The 23,430-nt window shown below is 32.9% G+C and overlaps 1 protein-coding gene across 2 annotated transcripts in view; it reads right to left on the bottom strand.

The window, feature by feature from the left end:
- Positions 1-3,582: 3,582 nt before the first annotated feature.
- The window catches only part of LOC124368337, a 33,506-nt gene continuing 13,658 nt past the window's right edge, over positions 3,583-23,430 (bottom strand). For both annotated transcript variants that reach the window (XM_046825612.1, XM_046825611.1), the window contains exon 2: positions 3,583-5,274. In XM_046825612.1, the coding sequence (XP_046681568.1) occupies positions 4,068-5,270 (1,203 nt within the window). In that variant the 5' untranslated portion in view covers positions 5,271-5,274 and the 3' untranslated portion in view covers positions 3,583-4,067. The remainder of the gene's footprint in view (positions 5,275-23,430) is intronic.

The raw sequence follows: 23,430 nt of genomic DNA, 5'->3' as shown, positions 1-23,430 counted from the left end.
TTCCTATAAATTATTGAAGAAATGTGTGACCAACACTGGAGTACCTGTTAATCTGTAGTTGAATCATTTATAGGGAAGGAACCTTATGAATTAAGCTTTCTTTTATGCAGCTAGAGATGTATCATAGACCATACGCACATAGACTGTGTTAAATGCACATTACATTTATGTTGAGTGTCAGACGCCAACATCGCGTGAGCTAAAAAACATTTAACTGGTTACGCTACGAGTTAAAGTAACTATTACTTTTTACTATGAAACAGGAAAAAAGAAAAGTGGAATTAGAAAATAGAGTTTTTGCCAGAATAATGGACCGAAATATCATTCGCTATGAGTTAAAGTATCAATTACTTTTTACCATGAAACAGGAAAAAAGAAAGGTGGAATTAGAAAATACAGTTTTTGCCAGAATAATGGAAAGATATATCATTCCATGCTGCCAAATCTTGTAGAAGCAGAAAAAAATCTTGTCTGTTCATTGATGTTTCATTTGTCAATGAACAGTTGCGTTAGTTGCCGACAATCTTCTACGTAGCAGTAACCTGTGTATATCTACAATTAATTGCGAGTTTACTGTCAAGCTACGTATCTTCGACTCAAAATGTTGAGTCGTTCAGTGAATGAACAAGAGAAATGTGGAGAAGCTTCTTTATGTATTTCTTGAGCTCTTCCTAAGCATATAAACCATTCACCGATACAGATAATGCACTGTGTTAAGGAATGCATGCTCAAGGCAGTTAATGTTTTGTTCGATAGCAGAAAAGATGTTGAAACTATTCGACGAATTCCGTTATCTGCTCAAGAAACACGTTTTGGCAGAAGAAAACCATTGTTATATGAAAAAATTTCGAATCTTGTGCCTTGGCTATAGATGAATCATGTGACATTACTGATTTGAATAGGGGCTTAACAATTAATTACTTACTAATAATATTTTTATACTATTATTTACTTTATTGATAAACACAAATAATACATAACGTTCTCTTGTTTTAAATTAATTTTTTAAAGAATACAAACCTCAAATCAAATATTATTTAAGAGACTATAATTTCTTTACTTTGATGTGAATTTAGTTTTTACGGACATTTTATCATTCATATGTTGTAAAATCAATTAAATGCATCATTAACTTCTGGCATCAGCAGTCATTTTATTTTTTATCAATATATATATATATATATATATATATATATATATATATATATATAAGTATTGATTACCTATTCAATAAGTGTTGACTACGTATTCGATAAGTATTGACTATCTATTCAATAAGTACTTACTATGTATTCAGTAAGTATTGACTACCTATTCAATAATTATCAACTACCTCTCCAATAAATATTGACATACTTCTAAGACTGACTCATATGGAGTGCCTGCCCAAACATTAAGACTGTAATTTTGCATATCAAGAATAATTTATTTTCCTCAAATGTAGGTATAAACAATACAAAGCTTACAATAATTCCATTTTCTACCAAAAATTTACCCACACAAAGGGAAAACAATAGGGCCTCAAAGGCAAGCCTGTTACGAGGTTCCTTCATATTTAATAGCATAACCTGCTGTCATCAGAATTAAATAATGGTATTTATACTCTTTAGATATAATCTGTGCAATCTTAAATAACAATTTGTCTTTGTACAACTCAAACTAGACACAAATAGATAAATACAATTTACATAATACAATACAAACTATTTATATAACAGATACAATGACCAAAAAAACAATAATACTTTTATCACATAAGAACTTATATTTAATTCAGCAGATATTCTATGTTCCTTATGGTAAACAGCCATTTTAAAATGGCCTTCTTAAATTTGTTAAAACTTCTTACACTTTTTAAATCATATGGTAGCAAGTTGTACATTTTTGGTGCAATAAACATATAATTTTTTTGTAAAAGGTTATGAATGGTCTAGGGACATAAAATATTTTTCCTACTTCTTAATTTATTTCTAAACATATTCAAATTTTTTTGGGGAATTACCACTCTGCTTGTAAAACGCTGCCATAACTTTAAAAACAAAAAGATGTCTTAATGGTAGAATTCTCAAGCTAAGGTACAATGGCCATGAATGGTCAGAAACTTTTTTTCTAGTCATAACTCTAATTAGATATTTTTGCTGGATTATCAATGGCATAAGGTTGCTGATGTAAGTTCCACCCCAGCATACCAATGCATACTCTAACCTACTTTGTGCTAATGAGAAGTAAACAGATCTTAAAATATCTGGAAGACAGAGATCTCTCAAAATATACATAGTTCTTATAACATTATTTAGTTTATTTTTTACATTTTTAATTTGTATACTCCAATTTAATCTTCTGTCTACATATTGCCCCAAATATTTAATATACTCACAATCAACAATGTTTACACAGTTTTTGTTACATTTACTTGACCTACCCAAACAATCAGTGCAAGGGTAAGTTATACTAAAACAATCTGACTTTGCTCCTACAAGAGAGAAATTTATATACACAGTTTTCTCAGGGCTTAGTAGTAATTTGTTTTCAGTAAACCACCATTTTAAAGATGCTAAATCATAATTCATATCCAACTCAATTTGATTCAAATTCCCAGCAACATACGTAAGAGCTGTATCATCAGCAAATGAAGTAACATGCCCTCTAAACTTCCCATCACACAAATAGTTAATAAATATTAAAAACAAAATTGGACCCAAAACAGAACCCTGTGTGGCACCTCATTTTTTAGCACACTAATATTACTAGTAAAATTTTGAATTTTTACACATTGCATTCTGTTTTGGAGATAACTTTTAAACCAATCATGTATTTTACCCCGAAAACCATACTTATATAATTTATCTAACAGTACATCATGATTCACACAATCAAACGTTTTCTTTATGTCCAAAAATAAACAACTAACTTTTTGACCCAAATTGATGTTGTTTATAACATTATTCATAAAATGCAATAATGCAGTCTCTGTGCTTATACCCGCTTAGAAACCAAATTGATTGATAAAAAAAATTTTTGAAAAGGTGCTTAACAAAGAAATTGGACGATAATTACTGTAGTCTTGCTTTGCCTCTTTTTTAAAGATAGGAATCACTATGGCTGTTTTTAATGCACCAGGGAAAACTCCTGTAGACAGACTTAAATTTATAATAAATGCAAGAATTTTTATTATGTTTGAGCAAATGTTTTTAACAAGCACAGACCTTATTCCATCAACCCCTGTAGTATTACTTTTTTTTAGATTGTGAATTAGACTAACCACTTCCTCTTCAGACACATAATCAACAAACATAGACTGCCCCTGTAGATTACTATTAAACACTTTTCCTGCTTCCAGGTTATAAAAGCTGTCATGTTTTTTTTTTTTGTGCTGATTTAACTTATCAACAACAGAAATGAAATAGTTATTAAAGGTATTTGCAATCTGTAGCTTATCTTTAATGAGAACATTATTCACATTCAAATACAAATTTGTAACATTGTTTATTACTGACCAAGTTTTCTTGGCATCTCCTGGCACAGTCCTTAAACAACTTTCTATAATAATCATGTTTAGGATTAAATAATTACTCTAACAACTGGTTTGTATACAAACTTTAATATAGACATTTTCTTTCAACAGTGCAATAAGGTAAACAACATACAAAACTTATGGCTAAATAGCATTCATTACTATATAACAGTAGCAATCATCAATATCACTTATTTAAAGGCCAAACATTTTCTTGTAATAGGATTAAACTACACTAAATTATGTTTTGCTTTTCAAGGGATAATTTTAATATAACACTAATTTTACAGTAATCCAATTAGTTAAAAGCTACTTGCAAAAATGATAATACTCAATCAAACTGTGACAGATTATTCTTATTATGTCAAAACCATTTAGAACCCTGTGTAAATATAACAATTTGTTTAAATGCAAAAGGCTCTTAATTTTTATTAATGAAAATAAACAATACTGCGTATACTAATAAACAATAACATAAATAGTATAGTAGATACCTGTATATGAAACAATAACATAATAGTATAACAGATACTCGTATATGGTAGAAGCTTTTTTAGTTCATAACTTCGAAGTATTGCCTCATGATAACGGGGAGACGAGCGTTCAAGACTTCTCCTCGAAGTAGTGCAAGAAGTGTAGGGTTCGCTCTTCCTGAATGGAAGTCTTCTGCTGTGGTCAGTGCATCGAAACTTTGTTCATCTTTGGTGTCAATAGACCACATGTGTGACAGGGCAAACGATATGACGCCGATAAACCAAGGAATCGCCAACTTCATGTATTCTTTGAACTGCTTCATCGTCAACCGCTCAGTACACCCGAGCTGCTCCAGAGTACCGTTGAACACCTCCAGGTAGTGGTTGTAGAGTTCTATCTGTCGATGTTCTCTCACATCTGGCTGGGCACTTCCGTATATGAGATACACCAAGTCCATCACAGGGAGAGTGTATCGAGACGCTTGATAGTCTATAAATTTTACTTCCACCGGTTCTTTTGCTTCGTTGTATTTAAAAAACAAATTAAACAACCACAAGTCTCCGTGGTTTAGTACATTCAAGTGACCCGGTTGTGGTTTCATACTCTCCACTAACAGATCCCAAATGTTGTCAGCTCTGCTGAGAAAAACGTCTGCGTACTCTTTGTAACCCTGCTTTTGTAAGGACTCTCCCAAAGTCCTTGTTCCCAACTCCACCCATTGTCTCAGTGGCCCACCTTCAGGGAAAAAGACTTCCTTGCCTACAAACTCGATCAGTTCTTTGTTTTCCTTGTATAATGCAACAGAACTCGCGTGATACTTGGCCAAGGTAGTCAACACCAACTTGCAATGTTCAAAGTCCAACTGTACATTCCTAGCGATCATGCGATAATCTGCTTTTAAATCTTCCATGACAACTACTTTCTCAACAGTGCTATAGAAAGTCTGAGGAGCAAAAGCACAATTTACTATTTTCATCATTTTCGGTAGGAGTTCTTTATGATGCCGGAATTCCTTCTGACAACTTATTGGACCGAGCAAAACATTTATTAAGGCAGATGAGTTAGGCACTTTTACCACTAGAGATTTAGATTCCTCGTTAGTTGAATCCCCCTTCCTGTAGCTTACTTGTACCCTGAAGATGTCACTTGAGAACCCCTCTACAGTGGTGGGTGGAATGACTTTCAAACTGACAATTGACACAGTTGGCTCATTGTTTGGTCCACCTTGAAGTGCAGCTGTGACAAAACTTTCATCCATCCAAGAGGGAACTCTGTCTGCCATGGTGCTGCAACAACATAGCATTGATGAGAAACCTCTCTTGTTGAATAAGCCGTTATTTTATCCTAATTATAAAACATACAAACCATTAAAGTGTTGAAAACACAATCTATTTGTAAAGATCTTTAGATTCCAGTCCTACACATTAGATTATACACTTGTAAAATTCTTGACATAAACTACTCTCCTCAGGTGTATAAAGAACCACCACAGGATGATTTAAGACCTACTTGACCAATAGAGAGAAGCAAGTGTTTGAAGGTAAAATACCCAACAATATAAAGTCCTGCAAATTAGATCCTATCCTTTGCCAGTTCCAAGGGGTTTTTCAGGGTGTTAGGGCATTTGCTGGCTTGCAACAGAGAGATAGCTGTCGCATGGGCGTTAGCTGTCAGGCTAAGGGATGGCCCTTGTCAACTTATCGGAGGAGGCAACCGTTCCTGTACAATGTATGTTCTGGAGGCAGTAAAATTTGTTCATGAGGGTGGATTAGCCAGAGGTTGTGGCATCAATCACTACAACACCTCCATCCTCTTGTGCACATGCTTCAGGAGAAACTGTCACATACATGGGAAAACAGTTGTATAACCACTTATCAGAAGACTTTTACAAGTGTAATACAAAATGTTATTGTTAGTTTAATGACGCTGTTATAATTCTCTATGAATTTGTAAAATAATAAAAATTTTGCCTGTTGTGTAAACTTTTGATAAAATTTTAATTAAAGGTTAAAACCATTTAGAATTTTTCCTTTACAAGTAGTGTATGATTATTAATACTTTGTTTTCCTTAAGACCAGAAACAGAAAAGTTGTTTTAGAGAAGACGGATCCAAACTCACCAAGACTTGCGCACACTGTGTCAAAATATATTGCACTAAGATGTTGCCTGCCTGAATAGTGTACAATGAGCCCATTTTAAAATAATTATTTATTTTTATCTTACTTGTTCCAAAGTGTTAATCATGAATATTCACAACATAGACCAGCAAAAGGAAAAGGTATCAAGACAATAAGGAAGATATTATTTGTTTCCTTAAGTACCGGGTAATAAATGGTACAAATTGAACTTCTTTTAGAAACATTGAAGCACTTAAAAAGAACTTTTATAATAACTCATTATTTCAATCTCTTAAGCTTTCAACATCTTGCAGACAGTGCCCCTTGTGACTCATAGTAGTAAACAATCTTAGTATGTGGTATTATAGTATTGAACTTGATATTTGCATTTAAAATATAAGAAAAACTCTAAAACCAACTGTACTCCTGGACGTGCATATTGCGCATTGCGAGAAAACTGTTTATTTGTATTATTTGTAATTTTTTGAATAAAGAGTTTTTGAACTTGAACAGTGTGTTGGAGCAGTTGACTGTGTTATTATTCTTTTTATGTTCTCTTTTACATTATTAGCTTTGTTTCTGTATCTTTTGTTAAGAATTACATTAAAGTTAAGTATGTTAAAAGTTTGTGTGTCTGCATTCAATTATTGTTAATTTATTGAATATCATACGAGGTTGAGTGGTGAGAGGGCTTGGCTGGTTTAAGTCCACCTCTTTAATAAAGGCATTTTTCATTACATTATTCATTTTTTGCAGCTTTTCAAAATTTTTGAAATAGTTTTCATCATTTTATGCAGCAAAATACAAAATGTTTAGAAATCCCGTCATTTACAACAAATTTTGTTTTTAGAAGTTTTATGAAACCACATATAGTTTTAAAATAGTAGCCATACATGATATAACAAATGAATACAATAATTTCTAATTACTGATCTACACTACACTTGGTATGGAGATGGTACTAACTGGAACAGTTCATTAGATAGTATCAATGAAGAAATAGTCTCAAGATAGCAGGCATTAATTGTTTACACGACATTTTTATCTTAAATATTCCACAACATACACATTGGTGAATAAAACGATTTCTTTGAATATATGAAACAATTTTAAACATTCCTTTGTTTAAGTTGGTTTTTGAAAAAGGAAGGAGGACTGTGAAGGAAATGGATTTTTCCGGATCACGGATCTGCAGTCTGTTCACTAACTAATCAATCTGTGGATAGCTAATCAAACAGAGCCTACCTACAATATGTGATAAAACAAACATATAATACCAGAGTGTAGTGACATGTGTACGTCAGAAACACTGTCACAAAGACAAGCACTCAATACGTATAAACAAATCACTGACATGGAAACTGAACTAAAGAATACAGGTCGCACTAGATCTGCACTGAACAACCAACTCCTGAAAACTGATAAAGGCTAAAAGTGGCAATCGTCACATACAAGATACCAACAAATCAGGAAGTGGGGATTTAAAAACGCTAACCCTTACAACCACAACACTGGATGCGCAAGTGATTTTGTACTCCCAGTACACAGAACAAGTAGTTTTCACCACAAAGTCTTCCTGTGCAGGCACAAGGCTGTACAACATACTCCCACCTCGTAACAAGGAACCATCAAGCCATCTTGAGGAAAAGACTGCAGAGATGGCTTATGTCTGAATCATCTACAGCACTGAAGAATATTTTGGAAGAGCAAGGGCTGCTCATTTGAGATGAACTGTATCACCTATTTTGTTTTTATTTTAGTTCTTTTTAACATGTTTGATGCCAAAACTGTTCTTGTGAAAAAGTAAATAAATAAATTTGTCTAATGTCACAAAAGAATGAAGGCCTTTTAGAAACAAATTTTTCCAAAATAAAATGTATACTTGTAAAACTTGTAAATCAAAAAACATTGTGGAAGAATATCTTTTTTGTCTAAACAGAGTATTATAACTAGGCAATCCCAAAGTTCTCTGATGATGAGCTACTACATTAATATGTAGACTAAGTTATAAAAGGTAGGTATTGGTTTGTGATAAACGAATTCTTATTAAATAACATAGAAATTCAACTCATACATTTCTCAATACTACAAAGCCCTAAAGTGGAAGTAAAATCTGAATATATTGAGTGTCTTGTGAAATTTTGAAGTGTGTTACTTAATCAAAATCTGTAATGAAGTGATCATCCCACTAATATTATAAATGCGAAAGTTTGAATGTTTGGATATTTGGATGTTTGGAGCTTTGTCCTCGAATCATGCTGAAACTGCTATACGGATTGTGCTGAAATTTGGAACAGGTATAGCTTTTGGTCTGAATTAACATTTAGAGTGTTTTTTCCACCCGTAACACATTCATTTCACCAAATAAAGTCGAATTCAAATTGAAAAATTAGTTTGTTTACATTTGAATGTTATGATAAAAACGAAACGTATTTTGACAGCTGCTGACAGCTATAGTTCGACAAACTTTCTGAAACATATTCTGTTTACATTTGAATTTTATCAATAATAAGTAGACAGTGCTTGATCGGTAGTGTAATGCAGATAGTAAATAAAACATTAATATATAAATTTTACTCCAGATTGTGCCAGTGTCAAATTAAAATCATCTAATGCATTAAATACTGTTATAAAACTAATCTTAATGAACAAAGTTGTGAATGTTTTCACATAAGTTACTTTAAACTGGCGGGCTTCCTTGACATTATGACATTACATTTTAACAATGGCTAATGGAAAAACAGAGAAATGAATACTAACATGCCTCAACGATTCATTCTTTCCCTGGGTACAGTCCAAAAAACAAGTGTAACACAAAACTTAATAACGATTATTTTTGAAAGTTGCAAAACCTTAATAAGAATTTTCCTCTTATACCGAAAGTACATAGTAAGTAGGTAGGACTCTCCCCTCGGTCGTAATAGGCTTTTCAGTCCTACTTATGTGTGTATTTTCTTCATCAGGACAAGGGAAACTCAACTATGTTAACACGATTTTGACCAAAGTAGATTTCCGAGAACTAGATAATCGAACGTATAAAAAATTTGATCGAGGCAATATGGCAAGCTAAACTGTAACATAGTAGGTAAGTGAATTTAAATGGTCTTAACCCTACATCGGGCGCTAAACGGAGTTTTTCTCCATGTATTTTTTTATTATTAAAAATAGTACTACTTTTCTGATGTTGTCAGTCGTTTCCCGCAGTGTACTTCACGAGCATCTTTCGGGGAAGCGAAACAATAGCCTCCCGCTTATCTTTGTCAAAATCTGTCAGTATGAGGTCTACTTCCGTGCGAGACTGGACGATTCCTCCGTTAGCGCCCGATATTGTCTTTGTAGTGCTTGGACGAAATCTCCGTAAGCGCCTTATAGTGTTTAGTTTTTATGGAATAATAATCCGTGTGCGCCTAAATGTGTGACCTGTGATGGTTTCTTTTTAAGTTTTACAATATATTTTATTTGAATTTTGTGAAATGTAGAATGAAGACGAGACACTAACTTGTCAGTACACTACCCGTGTGCTAGGGAACATTTCAGTACTGTTTATAGAGTGAACATTGTCGTTATAAGAACCAGAAGGAAAATGTTTTGAAACTTTGTGTAGTGTTTAAAAAAAATTTTAGTAAAGAATAAATTTTTATTTTAGAGTAATAATTGCATAATATCTCAAGAATTAAAGTAAGTTGGTTTTGTAAGAAGTTAAAAACTAAGTTAATTTTCATATATTATTACATTAGTTTAAACATTTTTACAATTAATTGCATTATTTCTTAAAATAACACATGTTGTTATTATAAAATAACATTTTTTAAGATTTTGAATTTCTTATTTGGAAAATTCATTACATAAGAGAGTAATTTTTATTTAATTTCTAAAAATGAATATATTACATTGTAATTAAATCAGTATGAATATTTAAACAAATAAAAACAGTTTAAACGACTATGATATCCATTATTTGCTAACCTGGAGGAAACCTCCGTGAGCGCCTGATGGTGTTTCTAATTTTAAGCGCCTGATGGAGGGTTAAGTAGGCACTATTTAATCGAAGTAGGCATCTCGGTCCTACGTAAGTATATATACAATATATATATACATATATTTCTTCTTCGTCAGAAAAACAAGGCAAACTCTACTATAGTTCTGGAAATATCTTAGACCTGGAAGGACTGGAAATATACGCTTTTTGACCAAAGTAAGTTTCCAAGACCTGTGTGATCTGAGATTTGTGTTTTCTTGATCGGGATGACAAGGCAGATTCAGCTGTAACGTTATGTATATAAATTAATTAGAACCAGAAATGCTCCTACACGTGCCAAACATGATATAATAATTAAGTTAAACTCTGATACCATGAACGTAAATGATATCTACCTGATGTATGCCTACTTACGTTTTAAAATTTTTATAGGACTCCCATCATACTACATCATAATTGCTTTTACTAAGTAATATAAGGACTTTGGTTCTAAAATTGTGTGCAAAGCCGCAGGTAACAGCTAGTTTGTCATAATTGGCTGACAAGACAGGTAACCGGAGTATCAACCAACCATGATACTGGCCTAGTCTATGGACTGGATAACAGTCTATTAAGCTTATTATGCAATTGCACTTGAGATATGGGGTGATGTATGGGAAAATTTAGTCACACCCAATTTTTCTTAATTCAGAAAAGGACTATAAGGACAATCTTCAACCTGAAACCCAGAGATTCCTGTAAACAAATTTCCAAAAACATATTATAACACTTTCCTCAATTTACACTTTTGAATGTCTAATTTGTCTACAAGATTATGTTAGCATGTCTCTCAATTATTTGTAGTGGTTCTCATTACACCATCAGTATCCAATACACAGGTTTAAACTATACGAGGAAGGAGCGTATTAATCGGCCATGAAACTTTTCAATACCCTATCTATCTGAAGTGTGAAGACCACATGAGAACTTTTAAAGGTTCCCTCAGACACCACCTCATAAGCAAGGCGTTTTATTCTATGGTAGAATGTTTTAATGATGTAGAATTAGTTGTTAGTGATAATTCGTTGAAAGAAATTTTAAAGTTTATAGTTCTTGTATATACGAGATATGACATATTTATACATAAAAATGACTGACGATTCACAAGTTTACTTCATGTATTTACATCTATACTTAAACATATCTGAAGGTAATAAATAATTAACTGTTCATAAGATTACTTCTGGCTGGTTTAAACCTTCCAGTTAACCCACCAGTAAGCTTCTCAGTCCTACATACTTTATATTTATATATTTTACCTTCATTGGAACAAGGCATACTCTACTATGGTACTGGAAATACCTTAGATCAAAAGTACATTACATGGATTTAAGTCAAAGTTTTTTGACCAAAGTAGGTTTCCAAGACCTATGTATTTGTATTTTTGATCACGGCAACAAGGCAGACTTAGCCATGACATTGGAAATGTCGTTATTTTGAACCAGAAATACTCATATACATGCAAAACATTGTATGAGTCAAGTTAAACTCTGATACTCTTAACGATGAACAACACTTAAATAATTATCTACTTGGTGTACGCCTATTTACGTTTCAAGAATGTCATAGGACTGCATCATATTACTTAAGTGCTTTTACCAAGTAATAGTATGAGGAGTTCAATTCTGAAAAGTGTGTGCGAAGCCGTGGATAACGAAATGTTATTATTCCTCTTTAGTACTTAACCACAAAACTGCTAATGAACCAAACTTGTTATTTTAATTTTTAAACATTGAGTTTTGCATTTTTTAATTCATGTTATGACATAAGTAATCTGTGGTAAACTGTTTTCAATAATACAGAGAATTCAGTAATTACTATAAAAACTAGTACAATGTACCAATTCCAAAACTTACTAAACTTTAAGATAGATGTAACATTTTACTATTAATATATTTGTATCAAAAGATTTAAGGTATTCCCATACCTTAGTAAAAGTTTTCTATTAATGTTACCAATTTGATGATTCCCAATTTTAGCCTAAAATATGGTATACTACTACAAAAATCTTCAGAAGAGAATATTGTGCTTTGACCTTTGCCACTGAAAATTATGACTAATGAGTTTAACATCAAGTACAGTATCTTTCTGTTATCATTTGTTGGTCTGCTCATACTTAGCATGATAATGTAATCTAATAACTTGGCTTGAGTTAACTGTCCTTAGTCAAGCCAGTGAAAACAAAATTAGAAACAGAAAGAAAAGGCAACTAATTCATTTCTGTGGACTAAAAGTGAAAGCTACTTGCCTTCAAGTGAGAAAGCCATGAAATTTAGCATGTAACTTCATATCTAAATGGGCAACTTTATAGTTGATATTGGGCACAAACTATGGGATGGGATATGGACATAGCCTAACCATCGCAGGACATCTTTCGAATGATTTCTTCTATAGACTTTAAATTTTACATTAAACTAAATTTATACATAGACATGAATGAGTTATATGATGGTGGATGTATATCCACGGGGTTTGGCTGAGCATCATTGAAGCCTATCAGTAAGTAGGCTGACATATTCCTCTTATGTCTACTTGTGGATGTAAAAATGTCTTGTCTGAATTTCTGTCCATAGGACATTTTGAAATTGAAATGGGCTATGAACTTTAAATTTTGTACGCAGCCTCAGTGAAGTCTGTTATTCAATCAGTCAATAAAAATATACTTTATTACATTTTTATCAAGAAGAAAAACAATAATAACTGACAGAAAAGGAATTACTATACAATTAAAATTTCTTTTTTCTATATAAAGTATATATATATATATATATATATATATATATATATATATATATATATATATATATATATATATAGTAAGTATATAGCTTTGACAGCTACAAACTCAGCAATAACTCTTCATTGAAATTTATATTTTGTATTGCCTCATGTCCGATGGCTATCATACCAAGATTGCTAAGCCGTGATTGGGTCATTGTTGCCCGGGTATAATGAGTCCTGCATCACTGGCCATCTCACCAACCATCCATTTTTTACGCTGAAGTCGTTTTTCTGCTGGAATATCGTAGTCATCTGATTTTTTGGTTGCAATATCTATTACCTCTTCCACAGTGTGATCCCGTTTTTCTTCGATATAAAAACCAAGTGCCTCTATTTTTATAGCAGTTTTGTCAACAGCCAAGCCTTTACTTTGCAATGCAACCTGTGCAGCATTTAATTCCCTAAGAACATTATACCGGAAGAAAAGATAACATAAAGTGTGTAATTACACACAGCAGGCACGAGGTTTTTTTATATTTTATTATCTATCACTATAGAATAATACATGTTTAACAATTCATGCCAACCAAACACAACACACTTCACGAAACAAATGTTGCAACTGAAACGTTATCACGAGTATTAGGAAGAATCCCCCATGACAGCGTCAGGCTCTTTTGTGGGAATCTACGAATTATACATAGAGCTGAGCTAGTGCTAGTAGAGGAATCCCTGAAAAAGAAATTGTTGTGCTAGCGTTTTTTTTGTTTGTTTGCACATTGCTATTAAAGTTGAGACCGGATGGGTGTCACCCCAAAAAAGATGACACCCAGTGCGGCCCACCCCCACCCTTTGCTATGTACATAAAGTTATTGGTAATGTAGGCTACCGAATAAGAGTTAAAATATTATTCAGTCTATTCATGTTGAAGGAACTCATTCATTGAATAGAAAGGCTGTTCAACCAGCCAGGTGTGGAGTCTTGTCTTCAGTTTCATTCCATTTGTTGTCCTTAGGTGTCTTAAAGAATTAGGTGATTAAAGAATTTAATATCTTTATATGTTGGTTTTTACTCATATTGTGTTAGGCTGTGTGCTGGGACACTGTAAAGTGTTGAGTGTTGTGCCTGTGTAAATCACAGCCTCTCACCATATTTTGTCCATTAGCAAGCATCACAACTTCTTGTGTATAGAGTTTATTTTGATAATGTTTAAGATTCCAAGTGAGTTAAAGGCCTCTCTGCAGAAGTGGAGTCCAGCCAGAACCTGGAATCTGCTGTAGCTCTTGATTGTTATGTCCAAAACCTACTTGGCTTCTTTTAGTGGGATTGACAACTAGATCATTGTTGTAACAGTACTGGAAGGCGGAGTTGTGAGATATATATGAGTTGACAGCTAGGGTGTTGGTTGTTTTTCTACTTACCAATAAAGTGGTGTTGTATGCATACATGATAGTAAAACATTAGCCCTGAAGATGTTGGGGCGTGTCAGTCATTGGTGAACTAGATGAAGAGCACTGGTCCTAGTATAGAGCCCTGTGGTACTCCTTGGGTTACTTGCAGTTTACTAGATTGTATATTTATTGTAATTTTTTAAATGTGTGCTGTAATTCTATGAGCTGATGTCATCCAGTTAAGTAGTTTTTGAACCATTCTTTAGCCTTTCCAGATACGCATAGAGCCTGAAGCTTTTTGGTGATGATATTGTCATTCAGGTTGTCAAAAGCTTTAGAGAAATACAGGAAAAGTGCAGTTGTACGTTTTTGTCTTCTAGGTCATCTATTACAGATAGTCAATCATTGCAGTTGTTGAATTTTCCTGTGTAGAAATCATTAGTCTCTTAAGAGCTGTTTTTTTCACAGAGCTTCAAGAAGGTTGATACAAGAGAGATAGGTCAATCGGTTAGTAGCTGCTGGCTGTGCATCCATTTTTGTATTTTTAGATATGCCTTAGATATGTTCATGTCTGAGAGGAATTACCCTTGTTCTAATGATGTATTGAATATCACATCACCAATGAAATGCTGAGTGACTTTAGGAGTTTGGATAATATTTCATCTTTACTGGATGAGTTCTTTGATTCAAGGTTCTCACTGCGTCTATTACTTCCGCTTCATATGTATGAGATACAGTTGAAAGTATATAGTTTGTGGGTCTTGCTGTAATCTCCTTGTTTTTAATATTTGTTAAAGTTTCGTCAGCAATATTAGTGAAGAAACTTGTATAGTTGTGCTGCAATTTGTTGTGCATCATAGATAATTTTTCCTTCTATCTTAACACTTTTTATTAGTGTTTGATTTTTCTTGACTCTTGCTTTGTTAATACAGGTTCCATACAGATTTTGGCTTGTTGTGATATGGTGGATATGATGTCCCATATTCGATATGTGATGTGGTGTACCCCTCCCTTGTTTATATTCTTTTTTGATATTTGATTTGATACTGAAATCATGCATAGAATTCGATGGACGTATTCTACTCAAGTTTGTTTTTAAATAATAATTTTTCAAAATATTGAAAATAATTTTGTTTTTGGAGACTTGAAGACCTGCAAATTTTAGTTTCTATAGAGTTGTAGTTATTTTTAAATAAAATAAAATACAGTTAAGTTTGTTGTAAATTATGTGATTTGTAAGTTAGGAAGCCTAAAATTAAATATAAAGTGCTTGAAAATATATAGTGTTATCTGATTTATATTAATCGTCTGATTTTCCCGGAATATCAATGTAAAACCCACCTACTACCAAATTTGAAGTTTGTATGTTTCTAGGAAACGTATCAAAATCAAGTTCCAGACAGTGAGTGGTGAAAAAAACATGTCTTCAAAATTAACCTTAAGAGATCTAAGGATATAATATATATTGAACCATAAATTGTTTTGATGAAGTTAATTCTGTATTTTTAGCAATGTAACCAGTCAGGTTTGAAAAATATGCTTCTAGCTTAAAAAAATATTCAATATAGATACTCTTGTGTCACTAAATGTAAAATTTATGCACTGATCTACACTATAACCTAGTAACTTAATCAGAAATAATAAAAGTTACATATTTTCACGTCAAAATGAGGCCTAAATTCATATTTACAATAGATTTAAAACAAAATTTGTATTACGATGAAAATAACATTAAAAGTACAAAGAACCTGATTCACACGCTTAACTAGTTTGTTTAAATCTGCAGACAATTCACTCAGCTGGTACTTTTATTGCTCATCAACAAACCAATAAAAGTACTACGAAAAATCGCCTGCAATATTGTTTAAAAAGGTTTAAACTATTCCCGAGAGATAGCAGCACAATGCAGAGCCAGTAAAACCTGTGAAACTAATCTCATACGTCAGCAAGATATGACGTACTACACCAGCCGTGCAGTGTCTGTGTTTCGTCCTGAAAGGGTTAAGCTCTAAAAAAAGTACAAAAAGTAAACTTATTATTATTTGATATTCAAGAGCTTTACCAGAGAGAACCCTACCTTGATCAGATCTGATAAAGTCGAAGTACTGTTGACAAAGAATAAACAATAATGAATAGTTAAAATTTTGTAATACATACGATTTCTTTTTTTTATACATATGACTATGATAACAGTAAAGTGCATATTGTTTGCTGAACTGATGCAATTTCTCTCTTCATTATTATCTTATCTGTGACTGGCTGTTATCCATGGCTTAGCTCACACCAAACAAACTGCTAGAATTAAGTAATAATTATCATCGGACCATTAAATATTTTCTTTGTCTTTAACACTTGTGTGTTATTTGTCTCTTGTATTTTTTATCTTTTTGATAAGATTTGTAAACCAAAAGTTTCTAAAAATATAGCTTTAATGATTTGTTTTAATGTCACTAGCTCTCTTAAATAATAAGTTTTAAAAATTTAACAAACTACATTCCCATAACAATTCATTGTTTTGAAAAACGAGGTACAAGTACGCCAGACCCAAGTGTAATATAACAAACTTTACTAAGGTTCGGGGCAATGATTATCGTTCATGCTATTGTCCAAAAAGCTACCTTGATCTGACTACCTCCAAACATAACCTGTAGTCATGCCAGGAGCACAGCTGTTTCAAGAAAAATGAAGTTTTACCAGTAGCAGACTTTACTATGGCGCCGGCTCTAGGCATGATTCAGCCAGCCGCCCCTTTGCGCTCCTTGAATTAAAAGGAAACGTCACAACGTAATATAAGACTTCATTTTCTGTCATATACACTCTTTTTCATTATGAATGACTAAATAAATTGCCAGGTGTAATTGAAAAATTACGTGGTTAAATTTAAAACTAACTTAGGCTGTTCAAAATATCTTTTTGTTATGTTTTTAAGTAGTTATAATATAATTTCATAATAATTCATTTTATTAAAATAAACTTTTATAATATACATACATATATACAAGTAATAATAAGATATAATAAATATTTTAATGTAATATATTTTGAATATACATACATAACTTTTCACATTCAATGTGAAGAAGTTTCAAAATGAGACAACTTTCAATAATATTGTAAGTAATACTCTCCACAAACAAGAGAAATTCATTTTTAGATTTTTATATAATATATAGTTAAAAAATTAGTATTAAATCTTATTATTAATGAACTTTTTATGTGGAATATAGTGTTTAATATTTATATTATGAGAAAAACTAGTAGACTGTGTTACTAATGAAAACTTAAGGTTTATATCTTGTTTTCTTAATAGAAAATTCCTTTATTTATTTGCTCAAAACCATACTCTTCACCATTAAGGATATCAGCTCTAAAAATCGTTTCTAGACATAAAAATTTACTATTTAAAGAAATGTGGTTTTAGATCACTTTAGGTATAGTACTGGCAAAAGTAAATATTAAAGTAAGTATTGTTACTAAACAACAAATCTATTTCCGTTTGACAAAAAGTACAAGAATATGTAATACAACAAAATTATGAATGAGTTATTAGTACTTACAAAAAGTAATAAAAAGACGTCAATAAATTCTAGGCTTCAGAATAATGAAGATGATTAGATACAAGAAGCATAAAGCAAGTCAATATCCGGCACCACTGTTTACTACACAATTTCCATTCAGTAATCAATATGAACTCTGAACTTGAACTTTGAAATGTTGAGTAACTTAGTGACTTTCTTGTCAGTTATCACCACTTTTAGGTGCAGGCATTACTCAACTTGGCTATGCCCGTCCTCCTCTACATCTAATTCAGCAGAGCAACAACTGATTCTGAATACTGAATAAACTTGGTGACTTTCTTGTCAGCTATCACCACTTTTAGGTGCAGGCATTACTCAACTTGGCTATGCCCGTCCTTCTCCTCTACATCTAATTCAGCAGAGCAACAACTGATTCTGAGTACTGAGTAACTTGGTGACTTTCTTGTCAGCTATCACCACTTTTAGGTGCAGGCATTACTCAACTTGGCTATGCCCGTCCTTCTCCTCTACATCTAATTCAGCAGAGCAACAACTGATTCTGAGTACTGAGTAACTTGGTGACTTTCTTGTCAGCTATCACCACTTTGAGGTGCAGGCATTACTCAACTTGGCTATGCCCGTCCTTCTCCTCTACATCTAATTCAGCAGAGCAACAACTGATTCTGAGTACTGAGTAACTTGGTGACTTTCTTGTCAGCTATCACCACTTTGAGGTGCAGGCATTACTCAACTTGGCTATGCCCGTCCTTCTCCTCTACATCTAATTCAGCAGAGCAACAATTGATTTTGAGTACTGAGTAACTTTCTTGTGAGTTATCACCACTTTGAGGTTAGGGGTATTACTTAAGAGTCTCTCCATTTCAAATAACCCAATATAAATATAATTTTCAATATTTTAAAAGGACCTGAATGAAAAGAAGTGAAAATTGTATATGTTTTTCATACTAATAATAATATCCCATTAAAAATTATGATTGAGACTCAACGTTTTGAGTTATAGAGTTGTGAATTTCAATAAAAACGTTACCTTTTTAAATACACTTGTGCAATGCGAAATTAGCAACTATATGCTTAAAATTATCTTAGTTTGAAAAGTTATATGATGCTTACATCTATAAAATAATATAAACCTTTTCTGTATAGAAACTGTTGTATTTAATTAAAAAAAGAAGAAGTAATTAAAATTGTATTGATAAATTAGAGATTGTTTCAGATGACACTACGCAGTGCCAACAAAAGAGTAGACATTGATATTTTTGTTAGTATCCCACTTAGTGTGATGTGCGATTGTAATTCTCGTACTCATGCTCAGGACTTGCACTCTGTGTAATGACAACGCTGTTCTTTATTTTTGTATGTGTTAATACCTCCCCCACCTGATGAAAAGGATAGATTCTCGAAACGTTGTGTTATACCTTTCTTTTTGTAACATATAACGATAGCAAATGTACGAAATTCTATTATCCTTTCAACCTTCCATTGTCAATAACAAACTTTAAACAAGGGATTTTCACTTCTTTTCATTCAGTCCTTTTTCAGGTATTGACTGATGGAAATTGGCATCAATGTTGGCCAATTTTAAAAAGCCGAATGAAAAAAACGGTTCATTCTCAAGGCTAAATAAAACTTATGCTGCTAGCTAGTAGTATCATGAGTACTCAACACAGAAATAAAATATTATTAGTGAGTCTTAATAATCAATAATAAGTCATAAAAATTATACTCTTAAAAATTAACGATTGATAATTTTTTTCAGGGTGTTTTTAGAATAAGACTTTGACTGGGTTTCTTGCATGATAGGGACATTAAAATGTCTTTTTGAAGGCCATTTCATTCTGAACACACTAGTTTTAAATTATTCTGATATTTTTAAAAATAACTTCACAATTAAATTATTTGCAAACCCTGTTTGTTTATTAAATTCACTAAACCAACAATTTAAAAATGGCCACCAAATAAAAACTCTGCAAAACTTTTTCTAATGGATTTTTCTTTACAACCTTACTGACATATTGTTCTAACCACATGCTTTGTGTTACATTAGTATTATATTTCGTTGTATCTTAGGTTATGTACGGAAGTTTGTGTTATTTTCATTGATTTTGTGAAAACTATGCAATCAGGTTTAACTGTTTATATTGATGTCGATATCACATCAGGAAAAAGAGAAAGGATGGGACTGCAATTTTTCAAGACTCAGCTCCATGCCACGTATCGAAGACTATGATGAAATACTTCAAGGTTAATAATATTACCCTTCTGGGTCGGCCTGGGAATTCACCTGATCTTTCTTAATCCTATTAAGAATTTGTGGGCAATATGTAAAGCTAGACTGAAAAAATGGACTGTAAGAAATAACAAAACTCGTGGAAGTATTGATTCAGCTGTGGTTAAGAGATAAAGCAATAACAAACAATTGCAAAAAACTTCCATGCCGAGAAGAGTCCAGGGAGTCATAAACGTAAAAGGCGTACATGTTCCATACTAATTAATGGTAACAATCTCATGTAAGTGTACCTAAATGTAGCTTTGGCCAAAATAAATCATATTTTCAAATTAATTCTGCTTCTTCACATTAATTCACACAATACTGTATTCAATTGATTATACTGAAAATTTACATGGGCATTCTTACAGTCTCTGGTAGGAATATAGGCCTATTCTTATTTTGAAAATTCCTCTGGGCTATGCTCCAGTGGTAAATAAATCCCATCTTGGTCTCCAAAGTTGTTAAATGTTAATTCAAAGAGCCTGTCAAAGGTCAAACTGTTCTACGTAAGCATTGTTTTATGTCATTACAACCATTTTAACTTTGTTTACACTTACAGTGTGTAAACTCTCTGAGTAAATATTAGTTTTCACACCATTTTTATGATTTAGCGATTAGGTAAGTATTCATTTACCTTAGAAAATGTCCTAAACGATAATATGGTCAGAATTTGACTCTGAAGACTCCCTTTGAAGCAGTTGACAAGAACTATGCTAGATAAAAGTTTGCTGGATTGTGCTTTTAATCTAAACAAGAAATTCCAGCTATAAATGAAGGGGTCGAGGGAAAAAAAGGGGATAAGTCTATGTTTTTTCAAATTAGAGATATCAATGCCACTTTATTCTTAGGTAGCAAATACACAGTTTATGATGATTTCTTGTGCAATAAACGGGACCAGTCCACCAGAAAAAAATAAATAAATAATTACGCTCAGGGCAAAGAAAGGGATCAGTCCACGGTCTAAGGGCAAAGAAAGAGATCAGTCCATGAAACGAACTACGAAGAGTTGCAATAAAGGGATCAGTCCTCGCGCTCATTTGGATTTCCCATGGTCCTCTGCGCCACAGACTGGTTGGGACTTGTCTTTTTATGGACAATATTCTTAGTTTGTTGCTTGCTTTCTTGCAGAACAGTTGATAAGATAATTATTGTTGTGAATTTCAATTAGTATATTTCCTTATGGTGTTGTGAAGTGTTTTTTTTTCAATTCAGATTTTGTTTTGTATAGTGATTGTGTTGAGTGAGTGAAGTGTTGGTAGGTTATATAAGTACAAATTATAAGTATAGTGACATGGAAAAACATTGATGTTGATGAAGGTAATGGGGTGAGTAGGGGGAAGTAGAAAAAGAAAAAGCCTTTGGAAGAATTTCTGATGTAATGAAAAAAAATTAACTTATCGAGTCATGAGTTAGGAGAAGACTGCCAATTGTAGGTTAAAATGTTTTGAGAGAGTGCCAGACGATGCAAAAAAATCAGTCCTAAATGCCTTTAACTTGATGGCTAGCTCTGACGAACAAGACTCCTACTTATCCGGGCTAATCTCTGTTGTACCTGTTGCTCGTCGACGGAATAGGAAACCTGAAGAAGAGGCAAGAAAAAATGAAGCTACTTACAAGTACAGAGTAAGGGGGCGAATTGAAGGTGGAAACAAAAGAGTATGATGTATGTAAAAAGGCGTTTTGTGTCATTTCATGGAATAGGTAAAAAGAGAGTTGAGCGTATTGCTGCTGCATTAAAAGACACTGGATTCAGCCCCAAAAAATAGAAGAGGAAAACATGAGAAACCGCCCACATAAAATTAGTGATGAAGTTTTAGACAAGATTCGCACTCATATTACGTCATTCTCATCTAGAAACTCTCACTATGGGCTGAGGGACACCAAAAAGTTTACCTTGACCAAAACCTCAATGTTACAAAAATGCACAGATTTTTCCAAGAGAAAAAACCCCCAAGTTAAAGTATCTTTTGACAAGTATAATGAGATTTTTTGCAAAGAGTTCAACATTGGATTTTGGATATCCACGTATAGACACTTGCTCGGCTTGCGATGAGCTAAACTCAAAAGTTAGGTCCATTGAATTGGAAATAAATAATTGTAGTGATTTAAATCAAAGAGATGAGCTTACAAAAAGAAGTAGGGAAAATACAAACTGAACTAACTTTGCACAAAAGAAAAGCAGATGCTTTTTATAATAGGAAAAGAGCTGTGACAAAGATGTGTAGAAAAAATCCACAAGAAGAAGCAATTTGTATTGATTTTGGACGCAACCTGCCCATCCCCAAATGTCTCGACGAATGACGTTTATTATAAGCGACAATTGTCTTTGTATGTTTTTCAACATAACAATCTTGTCAAACAGGTGAATCAATATTTTACTTGTTTACTGAAGCAGCAGGGAAAAAAGGAAAGCGATGATGTTTGCTCTCTTGTACACGACTTTCTTTACAATCACTTATCAATGAATGTAAAAAAGCTTCACATATTCTCCGATGCCTGTGGAGGCCAAAATAAGAATTTTACAATGTTCAGATTTCTTCACTACCTTGTACATTTTGAGAAGCGGTTTACAAGTGTCACAGTAACATACCCTATTCGTGGTCACAGTTACCTCGACTGCGACAGGCACATGGCTCTTCTAAACCCTAAAGCGTGGTTGAAACACAAAAAGATTGGCAAGAACATTTTGAGGCAGCTAGAACCAACTCCGTTCGTTGTAAACTCCATTGATCCAATCGATGACCAAAATCCAGCTACAAAGTGTATTTTTATTGAGTTGGACCAAACATCTCGAATCATTTTATGCAAAGAGAGAATTCAAAATTAGGCCAATAAGGGAGATTATGTTTTGATGATAAGAGCTTTGAAAACATGTTTTATCGGCACACATATCATGGAGCTTGGGAAATCTACAGGAATAATTAAAGAGGAATCAATCAAAGAATCTTGCAGCTGAATTCACACTGCCTGAGGCTAGCTACAATGGTTAGTTACTATTTTAATACAATATTTTGTCATTTCTTTGTATCCTAGATAAATGATGTAACTAAACTAAATTCTGTAAACGGCCTTTGAAGTTTTAAAATTTAAAATTAAATTGTCAATAATATAAACATTAAAAAAACTACTCATAATTTTACAGCACTTAGGAGGTATGTGCTATGTTTCAGGGACCACTTCCCATAAGTGCGGCTAAGTATGCTGACCTGCAGCACTTATCAAAGTTTTGTGGTCCAGAGGCACAGGACATATTCAGGAAGTTGAAATATAAGTAAAAGTGAAAAAAAAACTTCTTTAGGATGTTTTCTTTTTTAAATGTATCTTATTTTATAATAATGTAACAATAAAATTAAGTTCTGCTTTGAAAGTGGCATGGTCTAGTCATTT

This window comes from Homalodisca vitripennis, chromosome 8 (assembly GCF_021130785.1).
Source record: "Homalodisca vitripennis isolate AUS2020 chromosome 8, UT_GWSS_2.1, whole genome shotgun sequence".
Lineage (NCBI taxonomy): Eukaryota > Metazoa > Arthropoda > Insecta > Hemiptera > Cicadellidae > Homalodisca > Homalodisca vitripennis.
This window is presented reverse-complemented; position numbering and strand designations above follow the sequence as displayed.